The sequence below is a fragment of the Triturus cristatus genome, chromosome 1_2, assembly GCF_964204655.1.
Source record: "Triturus cristatus chromosome 1_2, aTriCri1.1, whole genome shotgun sequence".
NCBI classification, from domain to species: domain Eukaryota; kingdom Metazoa; phylum Chordata; class Amphibia; order Caudata; family Salamandridae; genus Triturus; species Triturus cristatus.
In genome coordinates, this window is record NC_140580.1 from 848,076,682 (window position 1) to 848,101,808 (window position 25,127).

The following is a 25,127-nucleotide window of genomic DNA, read 5'->3' on the forward strand; positions in this document are numbered from 1 at the left end:
ACTGCTAATGTACAGCCATTTAATCACACTCCAAGAATGCTGACTGAAGAGTGGAAGTACTCAGTCTGAATGTGGTGCACAAGAAACACTCTTCAAAATTCCTGTGCCATGTATACGCTTACTGTAACTTGAGAGCACTGTGGGAACCAAGAAGACTTTTTTTTTACGTAGAACGATTTCAGAAATGCTCACGGGCCACCTGAGACAATGCTCGACCACCTCTTAATGCTGGTTCTGCTCCTCCCCACATCTGCCTCCGACCAATATGCCCTACCAACCTTCTCCTCCCTATTCACCAGTGACTGCATGTCACATTGTGGTCAGGTTGCCAAAGCAACCAGCAATGTGCTCCTCAATAAAACAATACAATACTGCTTCTAAAATAAAACTAGCAAAAAAACTGAAAACAATACGTCTGCAAAAATGAAGCAAAAATGTTAACTGTATGAAAAACATAGCTACTCCATGCCATAAGAAAGGGGCAAGAAAGAAATTGAAAGAAAACATGGCTTTTTGCAGATGTTGCCCCACTTTTTGCCTCATTTGGACTACTAGATGCTTGTTTTCGACTCTGATAGTGCTCTGAACCCTGCTAACCAGGATCCAGTGCCAGTGCTCTTTCCCTAAAACTGTTATGTGTGAATTGGCAATCCCTTTTGACAAAGACTTTACTCCCTTATATTCCATAGTAAATGGTACCAGGGGTACCCAGGTCACGTTTTTGTGCCACCCTGGTTGACCCACGCATACTACTGACAGCAGGCCTGCCTTTGCAGACCGCAGGAGCAGAACAAATTGCTCGAACTCCACTGTGCCCTCACCACGTGTGGCACAGTCAAATGCACTGCTTTTAGAATATATAAGTCACCCCTAAAGAAGGCCTCCTATGCCCAGAACGCAGGGTGCACTATATTAAGAGTGTAGACGTGTAAGTGCAAGCTTAAATGTCTCTATAGTGTCTCCCAGGAGTCAGGAACAAAGGCTGGGCAGGAAGGAGGTCACACTTTCCCCCTCCCCAGCAGGCTAGTGAAATGACATAGAGCTGTGGGCTTCAAAGGCTGCACCGCCTCCTATATGCATCTGAACTGTCCCCCTGAGGAGGACTCAGCCATCCCTTGTACCAGTGCAAGGCGGGAAATAAGGTATGCAGGAGGGGTATGCTTAAAGGAAGGCTGGCCACACCTCCAGGGCGAGCACCCTGATCTGTTCACCTAAAATAGAATTCTGTCATCTTTAGGAGGGCATAAATAGCGGGGTCTGGGTAGAAAAGGTGACCTACACCACTGGATGTGGTCACCTCAGGGGCGGATTAGCTGCAGGGACTAGCTGCCCATTGGCTACTAGTTCCCACACCCCTAACACCCCTAAATCTAGGAGTTAAGAGGCCCCCCTGACACTAGGGCCTCTGATTTGACCAACTTAATTCAAGGAAGGACAAAGAGGAGACCCATGTCGCCGAAAATAGGACTTTGCCCACAGCACCAAAGCAAAAGAGAGATACTTTATCCCTGAGGCAACAGACTTGGAATTGAGTAATGAACCCTCATCCTTGGATAAAACTCGAAACTCCTGAAAGGAGGGACCCTTGTGAAAGCCAGAAGCACCCTCATTCTCCCTCAAACTGCAGGTAAAAACCCTCACTGGAGCCAAAGTATCGCTGGCCATTGGGCCCTCCTTGGGATCGGCCAAATCCAGGTGATCCAGTGCATTGTGGGAGGTGCAATCATGCCTGCCCCAAAGTTTCAGGCTGCTACATCACTCCCCCGGACCCAGTAAAGTTCCAGAAGCTTTACTCTGTGCTTACTGCTGCCAATGGATTGTTGGTCACCAATCCAGTAATTGACCCCCACACTCGACACGTACAGGGAACACCATGCAACCATCTTCTGACATCAGCAGCTGTGTATCTGTTGTGTGTTTGCATTCTATTTCTTGCAGGACTGTGTAAGTGGTAAAATTAACATCATCTAAAAACTTACAGCTATTCGACAGGGTGGCATTGGGACGCCCAGTTTGAGGCGATGGACATTTGAATGAATAAGTGCATGACGGAACAAACCTACAGAAAGAGTAATTGTTATGGTAAATGACTATGATTACCAACATGAATTTTAACTCACTGGAGGGCTACTGAGGGTGAGACTTGTATTTAAACAAGGTAATTTATGCCTTTTAACAGCTTTGTCGTTTCTTCATGCAGTGGCCTGTAACCAAGGACTGGGGAGCCCAAAACGCATTAGGCCGAAGGAACTTTGTCCTGATGTAAACTACCAATTTTGCTGCCATTCAAAATTAACCATATATAATATATATAATACCTCAAAGACCTTCATTTTCTGACAATCCAGCCGCACTCACCCCACGTAAAAGATGTCAAACGCTGTCCGGATGCTTTATTAATTTTTATTTTTACAGTGCAGCAACACCAAACACAGGACGCCAACGCGTTTTGGCTAATGTAGTCACCTAGGAAACCACAGACATACACACACACACACATTTATTTATGTATGTGTGTATATCTCTATATAAAGATATACGCATCTGAGGAAGGCCTCACAGGCCGAAATGCATTATGCAAGTGCTGTTTTAATTAAAGATCTCCCGACGTTTCCCCCGAGTGGCCTCTACTTCTTCCTTGTGGAGTGGATCGTTGTGGATAATTTTGCGCCGGCCAGAGGCGCATTAGAGGCACCGTTCCCTGAAAGAGACCGGAGTATCACTGGCACCTGCTGCTGTTGCAGCTTTCTCGTCGTCAAGGTATTGACATGACTCCGGCCCGCCTAGGATTGCACGCCATGCCAGCGGCTGCTGCGGATTGCAGTCCATTATTAATGGGGAGCCAGGTTCATTGAATTGCTGGCTCACGGCCCGGCTAGCACTATGCACTTCAAGGCTGGAGCGTTGAAGGGGACTCGAGGGCGATCTACGGAACACCGTCACACAAGAACTCCTTTAATTTGTTACCTGGCACCTTTTAGTTTCATTGACATTACCCACAGAGGTTTTATTTCAAAGGTCCCTCCCAGGCAACACTCACCCAGTTATACAGCACTCTGGGAGCTGTAGTTGTACTATAGCGAAGTTGTGAGCACATGACTATCAGGCAGCGGACTACCGCCAATGGGAGAGACTTTGGTTGACTAAAGGTGAGGGTGGAGCCATATCTTGAATACAGCTGCATCTGAGGAAGGCCTCACAGGCCGAAATGCATTATGCAAGTGCTGTTTTAATTAAAGATCTCCCGACGTTTCCCCCGAGTGGCCTCTACTTCTTCCTTGTGGAGTGGATCGTTGTGGATAATTTTGCGCCGGCCAGAGGCGCATTAGAGGCACCGTTCCCTGAAAGAGACCGGAGTATCACTGGCACCTGCTGCTGTTGCAGCTTTCTCGTCGTCAAGGTATTGACATGACTCCGGCCCGCCTAGGATTGCACGCCATGCCAGCGGCTGCTGCGGATTGCAGTCCATTATTAATGGGGAGCCAGGTTCATTGAATTGCTGGCTCACGGCCCGGCTAGCACTATGCACTTCAAGGCTGGAGCGTTGAAGGGGACTCGAGGGCGATCTACGGAACACCGTCACACAAGAACTCCTTTAATTTGTTACCTGGCACCTTTTAGTTTCATTGACATTACCCACAGAGGTTTTATTTCAAAGGTCCCTCCCAGGCAACACTCACCCAGTTATACAGCACTCTGGGAGCTGTAGTTGTACTATAGCGAAGTTGTGAGCACATGACTATCAGGCAGCGGACTACCGCCAATGGGAGAGACTTTGGTTGACTAAAGGTGAGGGTGGAGCCATATCTTGAATACAGCTGCATCTGAGGAAGGCCTCACAGGCCGAAATGCATTATGCAAGTGCTGTTTTAATTAAAGATCTCCCGACGTTTCCCCCGAGTGGCCTCTACTCCTTCCTTGTGGAGTGGATCGTTGTAGATATACATATATATGTAAATATTACCTTATTGACCCCTAAACTCAACCACCCCATAAACCCTAAATATACCCTTACCACTCTATGCCCTTACCCACCCCTAAACCTAAAAACACTGTTACCACCCAATACCTCTACTCATGCTAAACCCTAAACATACTCTTACCACCCAATACACTTACCCACCCCTAAACCCTAACAACACCCTTACCACTCAATACCGCTACCCACCCTAAACCCTAAATATAACCTTACCACCCAATGCCCTTACCCACCCCTAATCCCTAAAAACACTGTTACCACCCAATACCCCTACCTACCCCAAACCCTAAAAATACCATTAACATCCAATACCCTTCCCAACCCTAAACCCTAAAAACACCATTTCTACCCACCCTAAACCCTAAAATTACCCTTCCCATCCAGTACACTTACCCACCCCATAACCCTAAAAACACTCTTAGTGCTCAATACTCCTACCCAACCTAAACCCACAAAAATGCCCTTACCACCCAGTACCCTTATCCACCCCATAAACATAAAACACCCTCACCACCCAATACCCCTACCCATCATAAACCCTAAAAATACCCTTACCACAATACCCCATCCACCCTAAACCCTAAAAATATCCTTACTACACAATACCTTTACCCACCCCTAAACCATAAAAACACCCTTACCTCTCAATACCCCTATCCACCCTAAGCTCTAAAAATACTCTTAACACCCAATACCCTTACCTACCACGTAGCTCTAAAAAAACTCTTACCACCCAATGACCTTACCCACTACTAAACCCTAAAAACACCCTTACTACCCAACACCCTAACCAACCTCTAAGTCCTAAAAATACCCTTACCACCTAATACCCTTAACCACCCCATAACCCTAAAATCACCCTTGCCATTCTCTACCCTTGCCCATCCCTAAAGCCTTAAAACACTCTTAGCCTAAATCCACTAGGTAGTTATAGTTAGATTTGCTTTTCCATAGATGGGGCGTTTTTTGGTTTGCTCATAAGTTTGGCCCCATTCGACGAATCTTCAAGAAATTTCCCCCCAAGAAAAGATCATCCACCTCAGCTCCCTCCTGGAATGTTTCAGGGTGATCTGTCTGGCAGGGGCCGAGAAAAAAGTGGGGTGCCAAAACGTAAATTCTCCATGCATTTTCCAAAGACTTCTTTAAGACATGCTATTACAAAAAGTGCTTAATGGAATTACACCAAATTTGCCAGGAAGCTAGATCTTAGCCCGCCGATTTAGCTTTTTCTGATTTGATGTAAATCCGTTCAGTAGCTTTTGAGATATTAAGAGTAAAACATAATTGTACATTTTGGCAGTTGGTCTCGCGAGAGTCCCGTAGGCGTCCCGCAAGAGTGCAAAATAAAAAATGGTGCACTGTGATTGATGGAGAGGCTGGGCTTTCCTGTGGGTCTTTGCACTCTTGTGGGAGCAAGAGGCTCCCACGTGTCCCGGAAGCACTCTGTTAGGCTGGCTGTTGGAATGTTAGAAAAAAATAGCCACAATTACTGTGAAAAATTGTAGGCGTTGTGGAAATGACGTAAAAACGTTATACAATGGAACAGCAAAACGGCATGCTGCCCCCCTAGATTTAAAGAGGGGGTGTCTAAGAGATAACTACTGTGAAGAAAATAAATGTATATTGTGTTTAACTAATTTTTATGATCTCGCGATACTCTTGCAGGATCGTAAATAGTAAAAAGGAGCAGACGAGTTCTCAATACACTCTATTAGTAGGAATGCATATTGTGATCCTTGTTTTTGAGAGGAAGCCTGCAAGAGATAAGTAGTGTGATGATTAGAATGTTAATTCTATTTTAATAAAAAATGTTCCGATCTTGTGCGATCCCCGCGAGGTTTTGAAAAGTAGGAAGGAGAGATGATGTTTGAATACACTCTGCTATGCACACTTGTTACTGTAGAAAGGAGTTTAACTGGAGATGGTGATTATCAGAGTCTACTATTTACGCCCCTAGGCTTGGTAAGAGGTTTGGTAAGAGGTGTGAGTAGAGTTAAGGCTCTTCCCACATGCTACTATGCACACCCATCATCAAAGAGAGGGGTGTTAGTGGGGAGGACAGTCCCTGGATGCAGCATACTATGCACACCCGTTATCCAAGAGAGGTCTCAGCAGAGGCCAGTCTTTCTCCACACTCCCAAGTACACACACCTTTCATCTGAGAGAGAGACAGGAAAGGTCTGTCGCTCCCCATACACCCTACTACGCACATCTGAGGGAGAGAACTGAAAGGAGAGGCCAGTCCAACCACACCCCTACTATGCACACCCGTCATCTGAGAGAGAGGTCTGAAATGAGAGGCTAGTTCATATACAAACCCTTCTGCGCACAACCGCTCTTTGAGAGAGGTCTCAAAGGAGAAGGCAGTCCTTTCACACACCCTACTACACACACCTGTCATGTGAGAAAGAGATCTCAAAGGAGAAGGCAGTCCATGCACACACCCTACTATGCACACCTGTCATGTGAAAAAGATGTCTAAAAGGAGAGGACCATCCATGCACATACCCTACTATGCACACCTGTCATTTGAGAGAGGTTTCAAAGGAGAGGTCAATTGCCCCCAATAAACCACACTACACACACTTGTCATTTGAGAGAGAGGTCTAAAAGGAGAGGCCAATTGCCCCCAGGACACACTACTATGCACACCTGTCATCTGAGAGATGTCTCGAAGGAGAAGCCAGTCCATCCACACACCCTAATAATTACACCCTTCATCTGAGAGAGAGGTCTCAGCAGAGAGGCCAGTCCCGTCACACACCTTACTTTGCACATTTGTCAACTGGCAGAGAGGCCAATCCCTCCCCGCATCCTACTATGCATGTTTATGATCTGACAGACAAGTCACAGCAGAGAGGCCAATCCCTCCCCACACCCTACTACACACACCCATCATCCAAGAGAGGGATCCCAACAGAGAAACAAGTCCTTTCACACACCCTACCATGGTCATCCATCATCTGAGAGAGAAGTCTAAGCAGAGAGCCCGTCTCTCTTTACATCCTACAATACACCCCTGTTATATTCTGGAAAGCTCTGAATGGACAGGTTACTTTCTCCTCATAACCTAGTAGTGGGAACTATACCGTATAAGCAGGGAGGGGAAGGAAAAATCTGTCTGAAGTGAGAGTTCTCAGCAGAGAGGCTTGTAGGTTTGCACACTGTACGACCCACATCCAAGAATGCAGAACTGTTATTCATTAGATATATATGCTAAATGTTTGAGCTCACAAGACTCTTGCGAGAGTCAGAGAAATATTTGGGTGGAGGCAGGCATTTTGGTGCTTCTGCTCTCACGAAAGTTTCACGGGTGCCAGTATCCTAAAGAAGAAAAGGAGTTATAGCATAAAATAATCACATAATGTAGCAATAGGGTGGCTCTAACAAGAGCCTTTGTGTTTATTGTGTGTAGTGTTCAGTTACACATAGAACTGGATGCATTCCTGTGTGTTATTAAGCAAGATCCTGTTTCCTTCTGCTCCTACAGACACCTGATTTATCAAAACAGATATTGTTGTGATATGTAAACCCATGACATGGTCACGGTGAAATACAGAAACTGCTTTATTGATGTTTTTCTGAGACTTCTCAATCTTAGGACAAACTCTTTTGACCAGTGCCGTTTTTGCCTTTGATATATATTAGATTATACAAAGGCAGAATGAGTAAAGAGAGACATCAGTTGTGAAAAAGTCTCTTTTATTTGGATTTCAAGTGCAACCCCTGTGATTGTGCCTAGGTCATTGCCACCGCAGTGCACTACCATCAGGTCTGGGTGCTCACAATCCAAAATGCTCTCAATCATTGATAACAACTGATGCCACTTTATACCTCTATGCCCAAACCAGGTGATGACCAAGTTTGGAAATCTAAGATTTTTGTCAGTACAACAATTAATGACATATTCTCTAGACCAGTGCATGAAGCTGTGTCCCGAATCATGGTGCAGTATGGAGATGTCAGTCACCAGAGAAGTGCTCAGCAGAGGAATGCAGAGTTACAAGATAAGAGATTAAATGGGAGGGTGGCAAAAATATACGTGTAATTGGTAGATTTTTGGCAATTAGAAAAGTAAGTTAGGTTGTGACCAACTGCTGTGTATATTGTGCAGAGTCACTTGATTAACAGGAGGAGCTTTTCTATTGGGTGATTTTCAAATTGTGATACGGTACTGCTGGAGTCTCGCAAGAGTCTTTAACACGCTTCTGGAGGTAAATATTGTTGTTGGGACCTCATACGATCCCACAAGACTCTTGCATGAGTCACATGTAAATTTACGGAGTGACCCTGCCATGAGGTCTTTCCTTGTTCTCGCGAGAGTCTTGCTAGCTCGATTGTACAGGGAAAGAAAAGAGTGTGTATTGCTACAGTACAAGTGCTATTAACTGGTTGATAAGTACTGTATACTAAAGATTACAATGACATTTAGAACTCTACAATCTCGAGAGAGTGTCCCGTGAGCCTCTCACAAAGCTCTTGCTAGAGTAATGACACTTAAAAAATATATTGCTGGTAACATTTCTCAATACGAGAGTTACAAGAATTGAGAAAATACACAATCTCTACTGAAATATTGCTATATTAATCTGTTTAATACTCACACATATTTTAGAAACATTTTGCAAACTGTGAACCGCATCCTGTTATGTTACAATAAAAAAAAACATTCCCTCTCAAAATAAGGTCTGCACACAGGATATATTATACAGTCATTCTACCATACATACACTTAAAAAAAACCATTTACTTTTTTTCAAAACCTAGAAATTCACTGAAAAAACCACAGGCTAAAGTAACGTTATAGTTTGGTGCAATAAAACTATCAGTTTTCGTTAAAAAAAATGTTGAATTTCACTGAAAAAACAAAGGTTAAAGTATTGTTAGTTTGGTAAATTGTTCAGTGACAACGTTAACATTTTAAATTAAAAAAATCTAAGAAACTCAGCAGTTATAGTTATGAGCACTAACTATAACTTGCACCCCCGCCATGCACTGCTTATGAACTCACATACAACAACACTCATAACATGTTCTATGACATCACTTATGACATCTCAAATGACATCATTGATGACATCACTCATGACATCATCCAAACGTCACATTCACACATATTGCTCAATAAATTAATCTAACGTTAGAGGCCTGACAGTAAGTACAAAATAGCTCAGGAGAAAATCAACCATTACTACTGCCACCACACAAACAATTCCCTTAGATGTTGAAAACAAGCATTATATGCAACATTGAGCCTATAGCACTTTACAGGTAGCATAGATCAAATTAACATTCGACCACTTATATACGAGAAACACTCATTGACTGCAGTGTTCAATATCTATACATTTGTTGACAGAAAGCCAAAGTAGTGAATGTAAGTTGAAAAACAGATGCCCTACTATGGACAGCTTTTATCTGTGTCTAACACTTGACACTCACCGAACCTACATTGAGAAATGAAGGTGATATGAGCTGAAAAGTTGGTACTGTAACAGTTTTTTGTCTATGGAGAGAGTTTAATCTGTATCACACTGTTTTCAGGCAGTAAAACTCTTATGAGAAATGCACTAAAGTGTATTAAAAAAATCTACTATCAGTGTACAGTGTATTTGCTAAAATAACCCCAATCTGAAGGTGCTAAGGAACATACTACCTGCACCCTTCACACTGTGGTGAACATTTTAAAGATAGCTCATCTATTCTAACAAAACTTGCAAATATTCATATCTTAGTTCCTGATACATACAGTCTTCTATGTTAAATATAAATTATCATGCTGACACAATTCTCCCTAATAAGTCAAGGCAGCTTACAAAAGTTAGTATCTACTACATAGAATCTTTCTGGCTGTAGGAAACATTTTCTGTAGAAGTAAAAAGCTTGTCTAAAGCATAATGAACACCAGTCAACTGTCACCTGCACACAGAGTTATTCTTAAAAATAAAATGTATAACGTGTTCAATAACTCTACACAGCAGTGGTGCATTATGAGCACATGCATTTTGTAAACATGCATTAACTGAATCCAAGCTATGCAAAATTAAGTAGAAAAGTAAAAGGACAGCTTTGCGCCACTATGTAAACTAAAAAACAAACTAGCATACTCTTTGGATGAAGTCATCAGTGATGTCATTTGAGATGTCATTTGAGATGTCATCCGTGATGTCATAGAACACATCATGAGTGCTGTAGTGTGTGAGGTCATAAGTGCATGGCAGGTGCAAGTTATAGTTATAGTAAGTTCTGCTAACTATAACTGCTGAATTTCTTTGAGTTTAAAGCGTTAAAGTTGTTACTGAGAAATTTACCTAACTATAGCGTTACTTTAACCTGTTTTTTCCAGTGAATACATATATATTCAGTGACTATATATATATATATATATATATATATATATTATCTACTGGCGGTCACCAGTAGATAGTTATAGTTACAACCTAGTTTCCATAGGAAATCTCAAAATTCTATTTTGAATAACTTTGGCGCCGGTTGACGAATCCTCGCGAAATTTTCAAAACAAATGGGGCACTCCGTTCAGCTCCTACCCTGAAAGTCTCGGGGTGATTCGTCAAGTGGGGGCCGAGAAAAAGGGGGAGTCCCAAAACGCGTTTTCCCCATGCATTTTTCCATAGGACCTTTAGTCGAAGGTACAGCCCGAACGGCTGAACAGAATTACGTGAAATTTGGCAAAGAGGTAGCCATAAGGTCAAGGAAGTGCCTTTTGAAGGTCTCGTGTAAATCTGTTCAGTATTTCCTGAGAAAATATTATTTAAAACCATATCCATATCTATATGCGCGCACCGTGCGCGCACTGCGCGCGCACCCTGCCGTGCGCGAGCGCAATTCTGATTGGTTGTTAGATGTCGGTAAACATTCGAATCGTTCGAAACCAGGAAGTGTCGGCCGCCATTTTGTCTCTCGCAGTCTGAGGGGGTGAAAAACAAAGGTGGAGAACGTGAAAAGGGGGCCGCAATCCTCTGCTGATGACGTCAGATATTACATCACTGATGACATATGTGTCTTTCTGAAAAATAAATATTTGTAATATATGTATAGCTAAAGATTAATGGAAGAAGACATGGGTAAATAAGTGTCTAAATACAGTGATGTAATATCTGACGTCATCAGCAGAGGATTGCGGTCGCGTGTGTTATAGTTGCCTGCACTAACTATAACGGGGGAATTTCATTGGTTTTTTTATGAGTGAAATGTCCAGCTAACTATAGCATGTGTGAAACCTATGGTTTTTTAAGTGAATTTGCAAGGTTTTTTAAATGCTAATTCGTAACTATAACGTGTGTGAAACCTATGGTTTTTTCAGTGAATATATAAATATATATATTCACAAAAACCAGTTCGCTTGTGCCCAAGCCACTCTCCACAGTAAGCCGCAATGGGGTAGCAAGCCCCTATAAATCCATCAAAGCGTGCTCCATGTATTAAAAAAAAATACATGACGCAGCTTAATTGCTTCCACCAGCGTGATTTATTTCATGGCTGAATCAAGGCTCAATGCGTTTTGAAGCTCCTGGCTCCTTGTTCATGAACAAGGAGCCAGGAGCTCCGAAACGCGTTGAGACTTGATTCAGCCATGTAATAAATCATGCTGGTGGAAGCAATTGAGCCACTTTTGTCCTTTTTTATGTCTCGCCTGACCCAGCGCATGCGCTGGACTGGCGAGACTTTTTGAGAGGGCTCCAAAAAGTGCTACCAGGCCAACCTAGAGCTACAGTGCATGTGCGCGGGCGCGCGCCCCACGCTTGACCGCAATTACTTTCACTTTTGCACGGCCGCTTTGATGTTTGATCGGGATCGCGATCACTTTCACTTTCGCGGCCGCACAGCCGCTTGGCATAGCCAATAGGTCTCGCTTTTGGGACCTTATAAGTATTTAGTTATGCAACTGTTGCATGGCTAAACACTTATAAGTTCCCAAAGACGAGACCTATTGGCTATGCCAATGCTTGTTGAATACATGCAGCACGCTTAGATGGATATAAATATATATGTGTATATATGTGTATTATCTACTGGCCGTCGCCAGTAGATAGTTATAGTTAGGACCGTGTTTCCATAGGAAATCTGAAAATTCTATTTTGAATAACTTTGGCGCCGTTTGACGAATCCTCGCGAAATTTTCAAAACTAATGGGGCGCTCCGCTCAGCTCCTACCCTGAAAGTCTCGGGGTGATTCGTCAAGTGGGGGCTGAGAAAAAAGGGGGGGTCCCAAAACGCGTTTTCCCCATGCATTTTCCCATAGGACCTTTAGTCGAAAGTACAGCCCGAACGGCTGAACAGAATTACTTGAAATTTGGCAAAGAGGTAGTCCTCAGGTCAGGCATGTGCCTTTTGCATATATGGTGTCAATCTGTTAAGTAGTTCCTGAGAAAATTGCAGTTAAAAGCACATAAATATCTATAAGCGCCCACCGTGCGCGCACATTAACGTGCGCGAGCGTAATTCTGATTGGTGGTTACATGTCAGTCAACGTTCGAATCGGTCGAAATCAGGAAGCGTCGGCCGCCATTTTGTGTGTTGTGTGTGTGACAGGGAAAAAGAAAGGTGAAGAACGTGAAAAGGGGGCAGGGTAGAGCGTTCCTGACCCCCTAGCCTTTGTCAGAGGGTCCCTGAAGGACCCCGAAGGGTGAAAAAAACATTTTTTTTTTCAAAAAATCGCGGGGTGCGCGCACGGTGAAAAACCTTAAAAAAAAAAACAAGCACATTTTAAACGAGTGTAAAATAAATATATAAAAAATATAATAAAACATACATAACTTAGCATTTAAAAAACCTTACAAATTCACTTAAAAAACCATAGGTTTCACACACGTTATAGTTAGGAATTAGCATTTAAAAAACCTTGCAAATTCACTTAAAAAAACCATAGATTTCACACATGTTATAGTTAGCTGGACATTTCACTCGTAAAAAACGAATGAAATTCCCCCGTTATAGTTAGTTCAGATAACTATAACTCGCGCTACAGCTCGAACTGCTGAATGGAATTACACCATATTTGGCAAAGAGGTAGTCCTCAGTTCAGACTCGTGCCTTTTGCATAAATGGTGTAAATCCGTTCAGTAGTTCCTGAGAAAATTAGAGTTAAAAGTACATATATATCTATGGCCTCGGAGGATCCGCGCACCCTATGCGCACCCTGAGTGCACCCTCTGCAAACCGAGCACACACCTTCCCGATCACGCGCTGAATGCTAATTGGCTGTCAAGTGTCTGTCAACATTCGGAACTGTTGGCAGCCATTTTGTGCCTCGGTAGATGCAAGGCTGATTAAGGGAAATAAGTGTGTGAAAGATGTAAAGGGGGCAGGGTAGAAATACTCTAACCCTCTAGTGTTGCTTAGGGGGTCCCAGAAGGCCCCCCCAAGCCCCGGGGACCACCACCCCCCAGGGCTTTATTGTTTGAGGGAGGGAGCTGCGTGGCCTCCCTCCTGGAGCCCTCGAGGGCCCTGGGGACCGCCACCCCCCAGGGCCGGCTCCTACAGTGTCCTGGGGTGCCCACCCCCAGGACACTGTTGTTTGCTATGAGAGGGCGGAAGTCTCCTGCCCTCCCATAGCAAACTTCGTTTGGATTTTGAAAGTGAGAGCAGGGAAACCTGCTCTCTCTTTCAAAATCCAAACAATATTGCTTTTCCACATGGGGAGCTGCATGTCAGCAGCTCCCCATGTGGAAAAGCAATGCCGGCTCCCAAAGGACGCGGGGAGCCGGCTGGGACCATGGGGGCGTTGGGGCTCCCCCCACGGTCCCCAACGTGTTTTAATAAACCCCGGGGGATGGGGTCCCCAGGGATAATAAAAATTAGTGATAGGGGCTAACACGACGTGTAATGAACCAATCAAATCTCTTTTTTTCAGGTCACATGGGATCCATGAACCGTGCGCATAGGCAGCATGCACCGAATTCGCGAAATTGCATTTAAAAGGAATATAGTATTAGAAGTACAAATATATTAGTTTTGTTAGTAGTTTAGATTATGTCTTCAATTAATATTTACATCAAATACATATATATATATGGTTTTTGACATTTAAAATATTTCACGAGATTCGCGCACCCACAGCGTCAAACACGCACATGATGTCACGCGGAAGCGCGCGAGCGTTGTGTAACGTGCTTTGTACGTGCCGCGTATAAGCTCGAAGTCGCGTACCGGTCGCATAGTAATCGCGCACAAAAATACGTACCCAACGCATACCGTACACAGATCCTACACAACACTTGGAAAATGGTGACTATGTTCCGCGCAGGGATCGAGAAAGGTGCGCATAGGGTGCGCGAATCCAAAAAAAATAGTAAAAAAAAAAAATAACAAAGTATTAAAAATATAGTTTAAAAAATATATAAAAATATATAAAAAATAGTTTAAATAAATTTACAATAAAAAAATCATTAAAAACAAATAATTTTTTTTATTTTTAAAAGAATTAATTGAAAAAAAAAGTTTTAAAAAATGGTGAAAAAATATTATAAAACAAAAAATAATTAAAGGAATTGACACACTGAAATATAAAGATTTAGAAATCCTATGAAAATCATTAAACATCATAGCTTTGGAGATAAGTTATAGATAGGAATTAGCTTTTAAAAAACCTTTGAAATTCACTTAAAAAAACCATAGGTTTCAGGTATGTTATAGTTAGGAATCAGCATTTAAAAAACCTTTGAAATTCACTGAAAAAACCATAGGTTTCATGCACGTTATAGTTAGGAATTGGCATTTAAAAAGCCTTAGAAATTCCCTGAAAAAACAATAGGTTTAAGGGGCGTTATATTTCCCTCGTACAAAACCCTAGAAATTCCCCCGTTATAGTTAGTTCAGCTAACTATAATTCGCGCCCCCGCAATGCACTGCTGATGACGTCACATATTACATCACTCATGACATGGTCAGTGACATCACTGATGGTTTTTACAGTGAATATATATATATATATATATATATTTTTTTTTATATATATAGTGAGGATTTGCACCATTTCCTGTGACATTAACCCATGCTCTGAGTCCAGACGCATCACACATGATATATCCATGTTGTAGCTTGGCATCTACCTCCACTGTGCATATTTTGAGTACCTCACAACCATATAGTTAGATTGCATACATGAGGACCATTGGAACTGACAAATGTCGAGCATAGCATGTATGGGTGTAATCAACTATTTGGATTGTATTTTCTGTGTTTTTACGTTTCTATGGATTGCATTGATTTAATTGTGTTGATTAGCTGCATCTGCATCGTTTTGCTGTTTCACTTTGGCTTATGTATTTATTCCTCGCATACGCATTTACTCAGAAAGGATTGATCCCATTCACACTGCGTCGCGAACATAGGAAGTACAGTAATACATTGGGGAAACCTAGCATTGATCTTTTGTATAGCATCTAAATTCCCGCTATTTTATAATGTTTTTTATGTCACTTTTCCACACCCTTGAGGAGGCTACACCACGGCACAATCACCTGCTATACATATGCGCACTATGCACGCATGCCTCTCTTAAGTTGTATATATCACCACATATATGCCTCACCCTCACTCATTTCCACTTTTTAACTTTATACAGTGGTGGTTAGCCCAGCATTTAAGCATTTTATTATTCATTTAGGCTTTGTAGTGGTACTCCGCGCGCAGATCGGCCTTACTGGTTTTCACTGAGATCCTCTGCAAACCCGATAGCTTACGGGGACTTCTGCATTTCACCGCATTAGGCTGATATGAATCAATATCACACATGTGACTGCATTTCCCTGTCTCGCGTAAGCGCACCCCTTCACAACCAGGAACGCACGGCCGTATGTCAAATGGGTTAAAGGGCTGAGGCTAACTTATCTGCTGGTATATGCGGGTATTCACTCAGTTTGTCTCTAATAAAAAGCGCGTTTTGTTTTATGTATGTCACGAATGCTGCCAAATTGCAACAGCAGAGAACACACACAGTTAAGAAAGTTCAATCAACATACAACAAAGTCTGTCTACTATGTCAATACATGATGACCATGCTGTGATGTCATTTCGCCTGACAGCAGTAAAGCAGCGCTACAGTAAATGTTACCACATGATGTAAAATGCCTAGTCACTTGAAACAAGATAGAAAAAACACTACCACTGTCACATGTATATAATGCACCATTTCTTATCAGCGCGCTATGTGAACAAGGCTGCATGTCTGGTGGCCGAAACGCAACATTTGGACCTATGATGTGAGAATAAACAACACTTATCTTCATCATTGCCCACGGAGTCTGTATCCTGGTGTTGCGCCATTTGTTTGGATGGACGCGCTTTGGGATTCCGCTGTGAATATATATATATATATATATATATATATATATATATATATATATATATATGCCACGAACCTCACTTACAGCTTTCTTTTCGAGAACAAATGAGCGTAGACCCATGTTTGGTGCTAGATGTTTATTAGTTCAGCACACCATCAAGTTGCCATGTCGCGTTTCGGCAGATCCCTGCCTTGATCACATGACGTATATATATATATATATATATATATTTACGGGTTTCACTTAACTGATAAAATACCTACATTGTCGTTGTAAAGGCATGTTATGGAAAAGGCATATGCGTGGTTAAGACTTGGGTGGTAAAGGCAATGCGTGTTAAGGCATTGCATGGTAATAACTGCATGGTAATGTATGATAATGACTGTGTATTAAAGGTAGTTTCCCGTGTACAGTAGCATGACTTGGAGGAACAAGCTGGTCGACCCCTAATTTTCTCTATCATACCCTAGGGTAGCAATTCAGAGCCTAGTGACCTGTGTATGCCTTGGAGGTCACAGACCAGGATGAGTTGTGGGTAAAGTGCTCCTGTTGTTTTGCAGCACTAGTAGACACTTGCAGCAAGACTTTCGTGTTATTGTCCTGTCATGCAGGTATCTACTCTTTCCACCCTGACACTCTTTGATTTTTCTTCCAGCTTGCTGCTGATGGAACTGTTATGAACACCTTCACACACAAGTGTCAATTGCCAGAGGATGTGGATCCCACCTCAGTCACCTCCGCACTGGGTGAAGATGGCATGTTGACCGTCAAAGCCAAGCGGCACCCAGCCAAGCACACCGAGCATGTCCAACAGACCTTCCGGACTGAAATCAAGATCTGAGACAGTGGGGGGGTGTAGAAGCAACCCTTTAACCTTATGGGGAGGGGAACTGGAATGCAGCCTTAGCCGCCTGCACCTAGACATATAATAACATTCCCCAATTCTGCTATTTATTGCCTTCGGATGAACACATATCCATAGAGTGTGATGTGCAGTCTTTCTGTGCCACTGTATCATGGGAGGTTTACTCTTGAATTTTCTCTGAGCTCTGCTGGACTCCCATTATTATAGGCTTAAGAGTGACACCATGTCACCAGGACACGTAGGGGGTTACTTAGAGTTAGGTAGGTGGCCCACCATTCCTCCAGGGTCGCTGAGGTTATATGCATCGGGATCCTGGCTAACAACCGCCTGACGACCACTCACCATATTTAACTCTACCTGCCTGGCAAAAATCTCTGTGTCTTCAAAGGAGCCACCACCATGGCGACTCCTTGGAAGGCACTATAAGTTTGCCAAATAGCTACAATGTTCATGCGCCTTCCCAGCTCCCAGCAAACGTTGTTGTTTTTCCTGAACAAACTTCCAAAGTGGTATCTTGTTTTTGAAAAAAAATAAAGAATGACTATGTCAGCCAAAGAGAGGGGCGCCAGGGTCCTTTTTATTTTTTTTCTGTTCAGGATCGCCAGACTTTTCCCGGCGGTCCCGCACAGGAATAAATTATACGAGAATACCCACCCTAAATAGGACGAATAGTCCTAGGTACTTAGACCGATGGCCCGATAGCTGTGGCACTGTTATTCTAGGTTTCTGCTGGAAGGGCCACCAGGCCTTCCCCCAGCAGAAACATGAATGTTCGCTTGTCTCTAGATAGTTGGGACGGACCATTGGTTTGCCAGACAGGGTACTTCACCACATTTGTGGCAAATAACCGTATCCGCTTAACGCTAAATAACCCCCTTACAGTTCTGTGCTTTTATTTAACAAAACATTTATTCTGGGAGCTATAGTCCCAGCTCCCTTGAAATAAAGTGATTGAACTACGGTGCAGAATTCACCAATAGCTAAAAATTAAACTGAGTTCCCTGCTTGTACGGTACCATTTGATCAAATTCCCTGGATGCTGGTTATAGAGTGAAATGCTCAGCCTGTATGTGGTGTACATGATGCGCTCTTCAAAATTCATGTGCTATGGATATGCTTTCTGTAACCCGAGGGCCCCTGGGAAGCAAGGGGACAGGACAGGAACCAATGGGAGGTGAGGGAGCAGCTGGTAACAGAGGCAGACAAACCAATGTAAGAGTAAATCTGTTAATGAAAGAAGTAGTGATTACAAGGGTTATAGTGGGCTTGGCAAAACTAAAGATTTCATTTAAAAGCACATACTTTCATTTTGTCCAAGCCTGATATTGATCTGGCTACCAACGACATGGTCTATTGACATGTCTGTGTTTCAGCCCATGTCTTCAAGGAGGAGTACATTTCTCACAACTATCCAGGCCTGTCTGTGTGTATTAATTGATATGTGGGCCACACACGCTGAAGAAACACATTTTTCAAAATAGGCTCCAGTTTCCAGTGGACTACAGAACCTATTCATGCACCGCGCCTAATATTTAAAAAGGATCTAAATTGCATTTTAATTTTCCTGTCAAACTTATAATTAATTATGCCCTTGTCCTTTTTCCCTTTCTTATAAGTATTAAATCAGCTACTGTCTCAACTATCAAATCTACTCTACACTACTTTCCCATGTGTTTTTCCCTTCTTCCCCCTTGGATCTCAAGTCATACTAATTAACAATTATCAGATTCAATATTGTGTTTTCTGTCCTCCAAAAAAGAATTACTGTGGTCTATGTAGAAAGATAATCATTTTCTATGACAGCTCACCATCTCTTTGGCGCAGTAATATGAATGTGTGATACATTTTCCAATGCCAAGTGTAATTTCTTTCTTATTGAAAAAGGATGTACCATGTTTCGAGTATACAAAAAATATATAAAACGCCTGTGGTGATTTCCACCGACATTAAATAAAAAAATATAGATATCTGCATGGATAGTTTAAAATCAAGACTTCAGATATCAAGTTCTACACTGCTTTGGGGTTTGAAAGAAAACGGGGTGAGTCCAATTAACTCACCATTTAAGTTTCTAATCTTCTAGAACAGTGGCTCTTAACCTTGTGACTTGTGTGGACCCCCACTTAATCATTACTGGAACCCAGGGACCCCACAGAATCATTATTGGAATTCGGGGACCTCGACTCAGTGATTACTGAGATTCAAGGACAGCCCGGCCTAAGTATTTTCAATCATTTGGACCTCAAAAAAACACATAAAAAATACAGAATCAAGCATTCTTCAAACAAATATATAAATTATTAAATTCACAAAACAAATATAAAAAAAATCTAAATGTAATTGTTAGCGGGAGTGTTGGAACGTCTCTAAATTCAATTGAAACCACTCATTGTTCATAACATAATATGCTTGATGCACTTTCACTACTCCCAATAATCAATAAGAGGAAACTAACTTACTTTTTAGCCTCCAATTTCAAATTCCTTCCTTTCCTTTCAAATTTTTTATTGTACATTTTGCGTCTTTACTTATATTCACTTTTGTTAATCTGTTAATATTATTTAATTTACCAAGACTTGTGGACCCCCAGAGTAAGCTTTGCGGCCCCCAGGGGTTCCCAAAACCACAGGTTAAGAACCACTGATCTAGCACATGGGTACATGATCTTAATTTATCAATGCAATGTGAATCTGCCTCAGCTGTTTTGCCCTTATTAATCTTGAGCACCATGCTGTTCTAGTTCTGATTGGCACCCATCGTGGATCAGCCGTATTAGGCTTCATGTCGGACATCTTAATCTTCCCTATACTCTTGGAGTCGTGTGTGTGTATCAGACATTTTAATTCTGGCTCCCACATGTCAGCTAGTCTGGATTCACCTCTGCTTCTAGGATTGTCCCATTTTATATGATTATCTTTTCCTTCCACTCCAGAAACAAACCAATTGTGCGTAAGTGATAGGTCTCAAAGCACAAAGAAATTGAATTCTACATAGAGTTAAGATTCATGCAAGAGTATTAGCTTTATTTTTTCATATTCTGCCAGAGGTGGCCAAAATATACTTCGAAAAGCTGATTTGTGCCTGTCCTGTAATGCATCCCACTTAATAGAAGTGGACTTATGGTGTAGTAAAGTTCAAGCCTTCTTTTCAATTAGTCTCCACTGTAACATATTTGGATGATATTAGCAGTGATGTACTGCACCCCACCAAACACCCGATTTCACAGCAGACAGTGCTATAAGGGGGCACAGCATGGCCGAGCTTTACAACAGAGGGTTCTGGTGCCACAACTCTTTAAACAGATTAAGATAAAGTGCATGGATTGTATGGCAAAAGGTTTAAATTAAGCTAGATGTACAGACAACATAAGCAGATTCACAGATTCGTCCTCGTGGACCACAATCACACCAGGGGGCATATTATCAAGCAGCAGTGATAATTATCGCTAGCCGCTCTTAGCGTGAGGATTTTTATCGCCGGCTATCGCTGGAAATTATCGCCATGCTAGCGATGTATTAACAACGCATTGCGCAATGGCGATAATTATTCCAGCAATAGCGGTGTTTTCCATGGAACATCGCTGGTTTTCCAGCGATGTTCCATGGAAAACGGCTATATCCTTGATGATAGGGCCTGTGGTCTTAGCCACACAATCCACCCGCCATGTTAGGTATGCCTTAGTCAGGAATTTAACAGACGTTAAATTCCTGCGTTAAAGCATACTTAACGCGATTTCAAATATCGCTACCCGTCGTTGATAATATCGCGAAGCTGCCTTTGCGATATTATCCCATGTTGTTTTCAGAGCCACGCCTCCTTTGCATCTCATTATCGATGCAAGGCGTGTGAAAAACGGGCGCTAAGTCAAGGAATCACGGGCTAGCGTGTCCTTGATGATAATGCGATAAAATTATCGCCGCTTTTCGCCTGAAAACGGACGCTAAAGCGGCGATAATTTTATCGCAGCCCCTTGATAATATGCCCCCAAGTGTTTCTAGTTTCCTTCAGGGTTTTCTGATAACCAACTTATTCGGATATTCAGAAAATCTGACATGGCTCTGGCCCACAGGAGCAGCATTGGATAGCCTTGTGTAGCCTTAGCCAGCTCTTCTCTCAGGGCAATATGGCCTCCCTCATTTACCTGCCCCATTTACAAGCACAAACAGGTCAACCAAATAGTCATGTGTTTGTCACAGGTGTACCTGGATATGATTGTAAAGGAGGTCTTGGGAAGGTATTTTTTTTTTCAATAATATTTTACATAAAATTGTTACAGATGGCACATCCAAGACAAATACCATGAACTCATAGATGTCATATCCAAGAGGCTTTTATGTCAGAGTTGCTGGTAACAGAAGGTAGATTAATTCTTGTGGCCAGGGGATTTGCTGTGGCTACCTTAATTTCGGTGTTGTAGATCAAAAAGGTCAATACTGAAAGTTAGCAGTGTTTAGATAATTTTATATATAGACACAGGCTGTTGTTACAAACGACAACTACATTTAGATCCAAGTACTTAGAGAGAAGGTGACATATCCTGAAGACAAAGGCGTGGTTTGGAGCATCGCCCCCCCCCCCCCCGTTTCCCCCTCCCTGTAGTGATATTCAGCGGCAAAGTTTAAGGTTAACAGTTGAGCATTTGTTTTCATTATGTATATACATTGTATGGTATTATTTGTGATTACTGTAAATGATTTTCACTTCTGTGGAAATGTGTCTGATTCTTTGTAATGATTGCATCTTTTCTTTACCTCCACATATTGCAAAGTTGTTTTTGGAAGGCCTGCCATATTTGGGATGGTTGCATATCAAAATACCTTAGTAATAAATATTGTATGACATCAATATCATGCCTAAAATATTTTTTATAAAAAGAGTTGTATGACAGAATATCGAGGACAAAAGTATTGTGGAGCCAAATTATTGAGACCTAAGTATTTTCTAGAAGTTAAGGTCATATAGGAAAGTATAGATTTACAGTTGTTAACGCCAAATGTACACACTTTGAAGATATATATATTTTATCATGGTACATATATGTGGAGTTACGTATAGTAAATGAGGCTTACCTATTTGCACTTACAGTCAAAATATTTTGGTCCTCAGTATTTTTGCCATGATATTTTAGACCCATAATTCTCTGTAGTTGATATTCTGGTGGAATTCCATAAAAACACCACTCCACTAGGTGTAGATTTTCTAACATTACCTCCAGTGGGGTGATATGTTTGTAAATGATGTTTAGGAAACTATATGTCTGCCAGATTGTATTCTGACCACAACCTTCTGATTTTATGCCGTTTCGGTTAGATTTTGCTGTACAACAGAAAACCTGAGTTGTAAAGTTGCGAACGCTTTACCCATCCTTATCATAGAGGGACTTATACCAACCCCTCACTTAAATACAGAGTCTCAGCTTTAACAAGGTACCATTTTTACAACTGCAAATGTGGCCAAACCCCACTTGAAAATGAATAATTACAGAACACACCAGAAAGACTCTATGATGAGGGACTGTCAGGCTTTCTCACAGATCATGAGCTTGTAGGAACCTTGTAGGCGCTTGTAGGGACCATGAAGGAACATCGAAGATAAGACCTTATGCGCTCTCTTCTAACCTGAATACAGGGTATTGGGCCAGAGACTGACCATGGGGTCTCCAAGGCATCCTGCGTTCCCTGGGTAACTTTACCGAACAGTCATGGTCAACCTCATGGGAGGTGATGTGAAGGTGGAGTCAGCTAGTTGATATGACAACTATGACACATACACCAAATATGACTGTTCAGGCAGGGTTAATATTACAAAAGAAATAGCAGTTTAAATGATAATACAGTAGAAATATAGAAGAATAGAGGTGTTCTCAAATCGCTTATAGAACTTCCTTCCATCTTAGAAAAGACTGAAACCTGCTTAGCGTCAGGAAGACATTGAAAACGTGGTGGTTCAATGTGCAACTGGCCCCAGAACTAGATCCATGTGACCCCATAACTCTTTGTGTTGTTCACTGCAGTGCTTCTGTTTCTTCACTGCTCTCCACCTTGTCCCATCTGATTGACCCCAATACCATCAACTGATTTGCAGCCAAAAGAAACTGCTTTATGTCGGGAATCTTGGAGCAACAACACCACTGGAAAAACATCCAAAAAGTTATTTTTCCAAAAGCTGGTTAAAATGGTATTTCTGCGTTCTACTCCCCTGCCCCTTTACCCAGAGTCAAATTTTAACCTGCAACATGCATCCAAAATTCCTCACATCCATGTTGCTTATGGTCCGTATTTGTGCAGTGAACAGTTACCGGGAGCTGCAGCGAAGTCGCTACCTTCAGAGGCTCTAACTTCATCTTCTCGATGACAAGGTCATAGGACCCGTAATTCTTCTCAGTGCTCTTTCCTATCTTCCACAGAGGTGCTCCATAGCGTCCCAGAGCCTCTTGTCCTAGAACAGCCTCCCTTTCTTACATTGTTTCTATAAGCCTATTTTCTTTACGCTGCTACTATCATCCTCCCTTCCTTACTTTGCTGCAATCAGCCTCCCTTCCTTGAGTTGCTTCTATCAACCTCTCTTCTTTACTTTGCTTCTATAAGCCTCTCTTCTTTGCTTTGCTTCTTTCAACCTCCTTTCTTTGCTTTGTTACTATCAGCCCCCTTTCCTTACTTTGCTTCTATCTGCCTCCCTTCATTACTTTTCTTCTATAAGCTTACCATGTTACTCTCTTGGCCCTCTGTATATCTCTCTCCATTTTTTCAACTTGAAGGCAATAAAGGGGTTAAGGGGTTCACAGGGACCAGAAAGGGTGATTGTGCTGGGGCATCGGCAAAATGCCATGATTTCTTCCTGCAAGAGAGTACCCCGTTGCTTTTATGAAGGGATTCAAGTAGATTGAAGGGGCTGCTGCCACCGAGTAGCAAGGGTGGAGCGGGGGGGGGGGGGTAAGAAAAATAAATAAAAATAGTTACCTACCTCCTGCCGGACCGCCACCTCACCTTGCGTTGTCCTCTTCTGTTCCTGCCTGAAGCAGGAAGCACACCCAGGCTCCCGTAAGAGAATCGCAACGATACAATGCAGCATTGCGATTAGTCTGATCACCATGGTTCAGCTCTCAGACAGGCAGAGGAATCCTGTGCATGTTCCTCACCAGGCTGTGTATTACCACCGGGTGGGGAACATGCAAAGTGCGCATGACAGTCTGGCCGGCCCAAGACAGCGGGCCAAACCGCCATGTGCACTTAAGTGCCTACCACTCCTCTCCTTGCTGGCTGTGAGGATGTCTAGCCCCGCCCTTCCTTCCCAGTAAGCCCCTCCCTTCCTGCCCAGTAAACCTTCCTGACAAAGGGAATATAAAATGATAATAACATATTGTTATTATTATTTTATTTTTCCTTTGTCCACTGCTCAAAATGCAGTGGGGCGCCGCTCCTCGGCCTTAGCGAAGGAGTCGCCGCTGGTAGATTGTCTTTGCGTTCTATCAGTTACCTGATTATGCATTTACAGAGCATCTGTCGTCACTACCTTTATAACAGACTCTTTAATTTCCACAGTTATAAAGGTTTAAATGTAAATTAATTTGAGTTCAGTAGACTGATTTGTTCACACCTGACACCAATGTCAGGCTTTGCCCAGATCATGAAGTTATAGAGAGCCCAGGAGAAGCAAATAAATCTGACATGGAGCTGATATCTCTCTTGGGGTATAGCTATGCTGTTACTTCGAAATCAAAAATCGACATCTTGAGAACATATGAGAGGCTAAAGGATTTGGGGCCCCTTTATCCCACAAGCAGCCTGGAGCTCTCAAGAGGGCACTGAATTTCCACCACGATTATTCCTGCAATTAGGGGTCACCTGTGCACCAAAAATATTCATGGTTTTACAGTGTAAATGTGTCAGCAGGCTGGTACAAACAGTTGTGGACTGCTTTTGATTCAGTGTTTTTGTTTACAGGGTTTTCGAATGCCAATTAGACTAAAGGCCAT

At 42.4% G+C, this 25,127-nt stretch overlaps 1 protein-coding gene across 2 annotated transcripts in view; it reads left to right on the forward strand.

Annotated features, from left to right (window-relative positions):
• The window catches only part of HSPB7 (heat shock protein family B (small) member 7), a 71,140-nt gene extending 49,143 nt beyond the window's left edge, over positions 1–21,997 (forward strand). For both annotated transcript variants that reach the window (XM_085609016.1, XM_085609017.1), the window contains exon 3: positions 16,943–21,997. In XM_085609016.1, the coding sequence (XP_085465142.1) occupies positions 16,943–17,128 (186 nt within the window). In that variant the 3' untranslated portion in view covers positions 17,129–21,997. The remainder of the gene's footprint in view (positions 1–16,942) is intronic.
• The last annotated feature ends 3,130 nt before the right edge of the window (positions 21,998–25,127 follow it).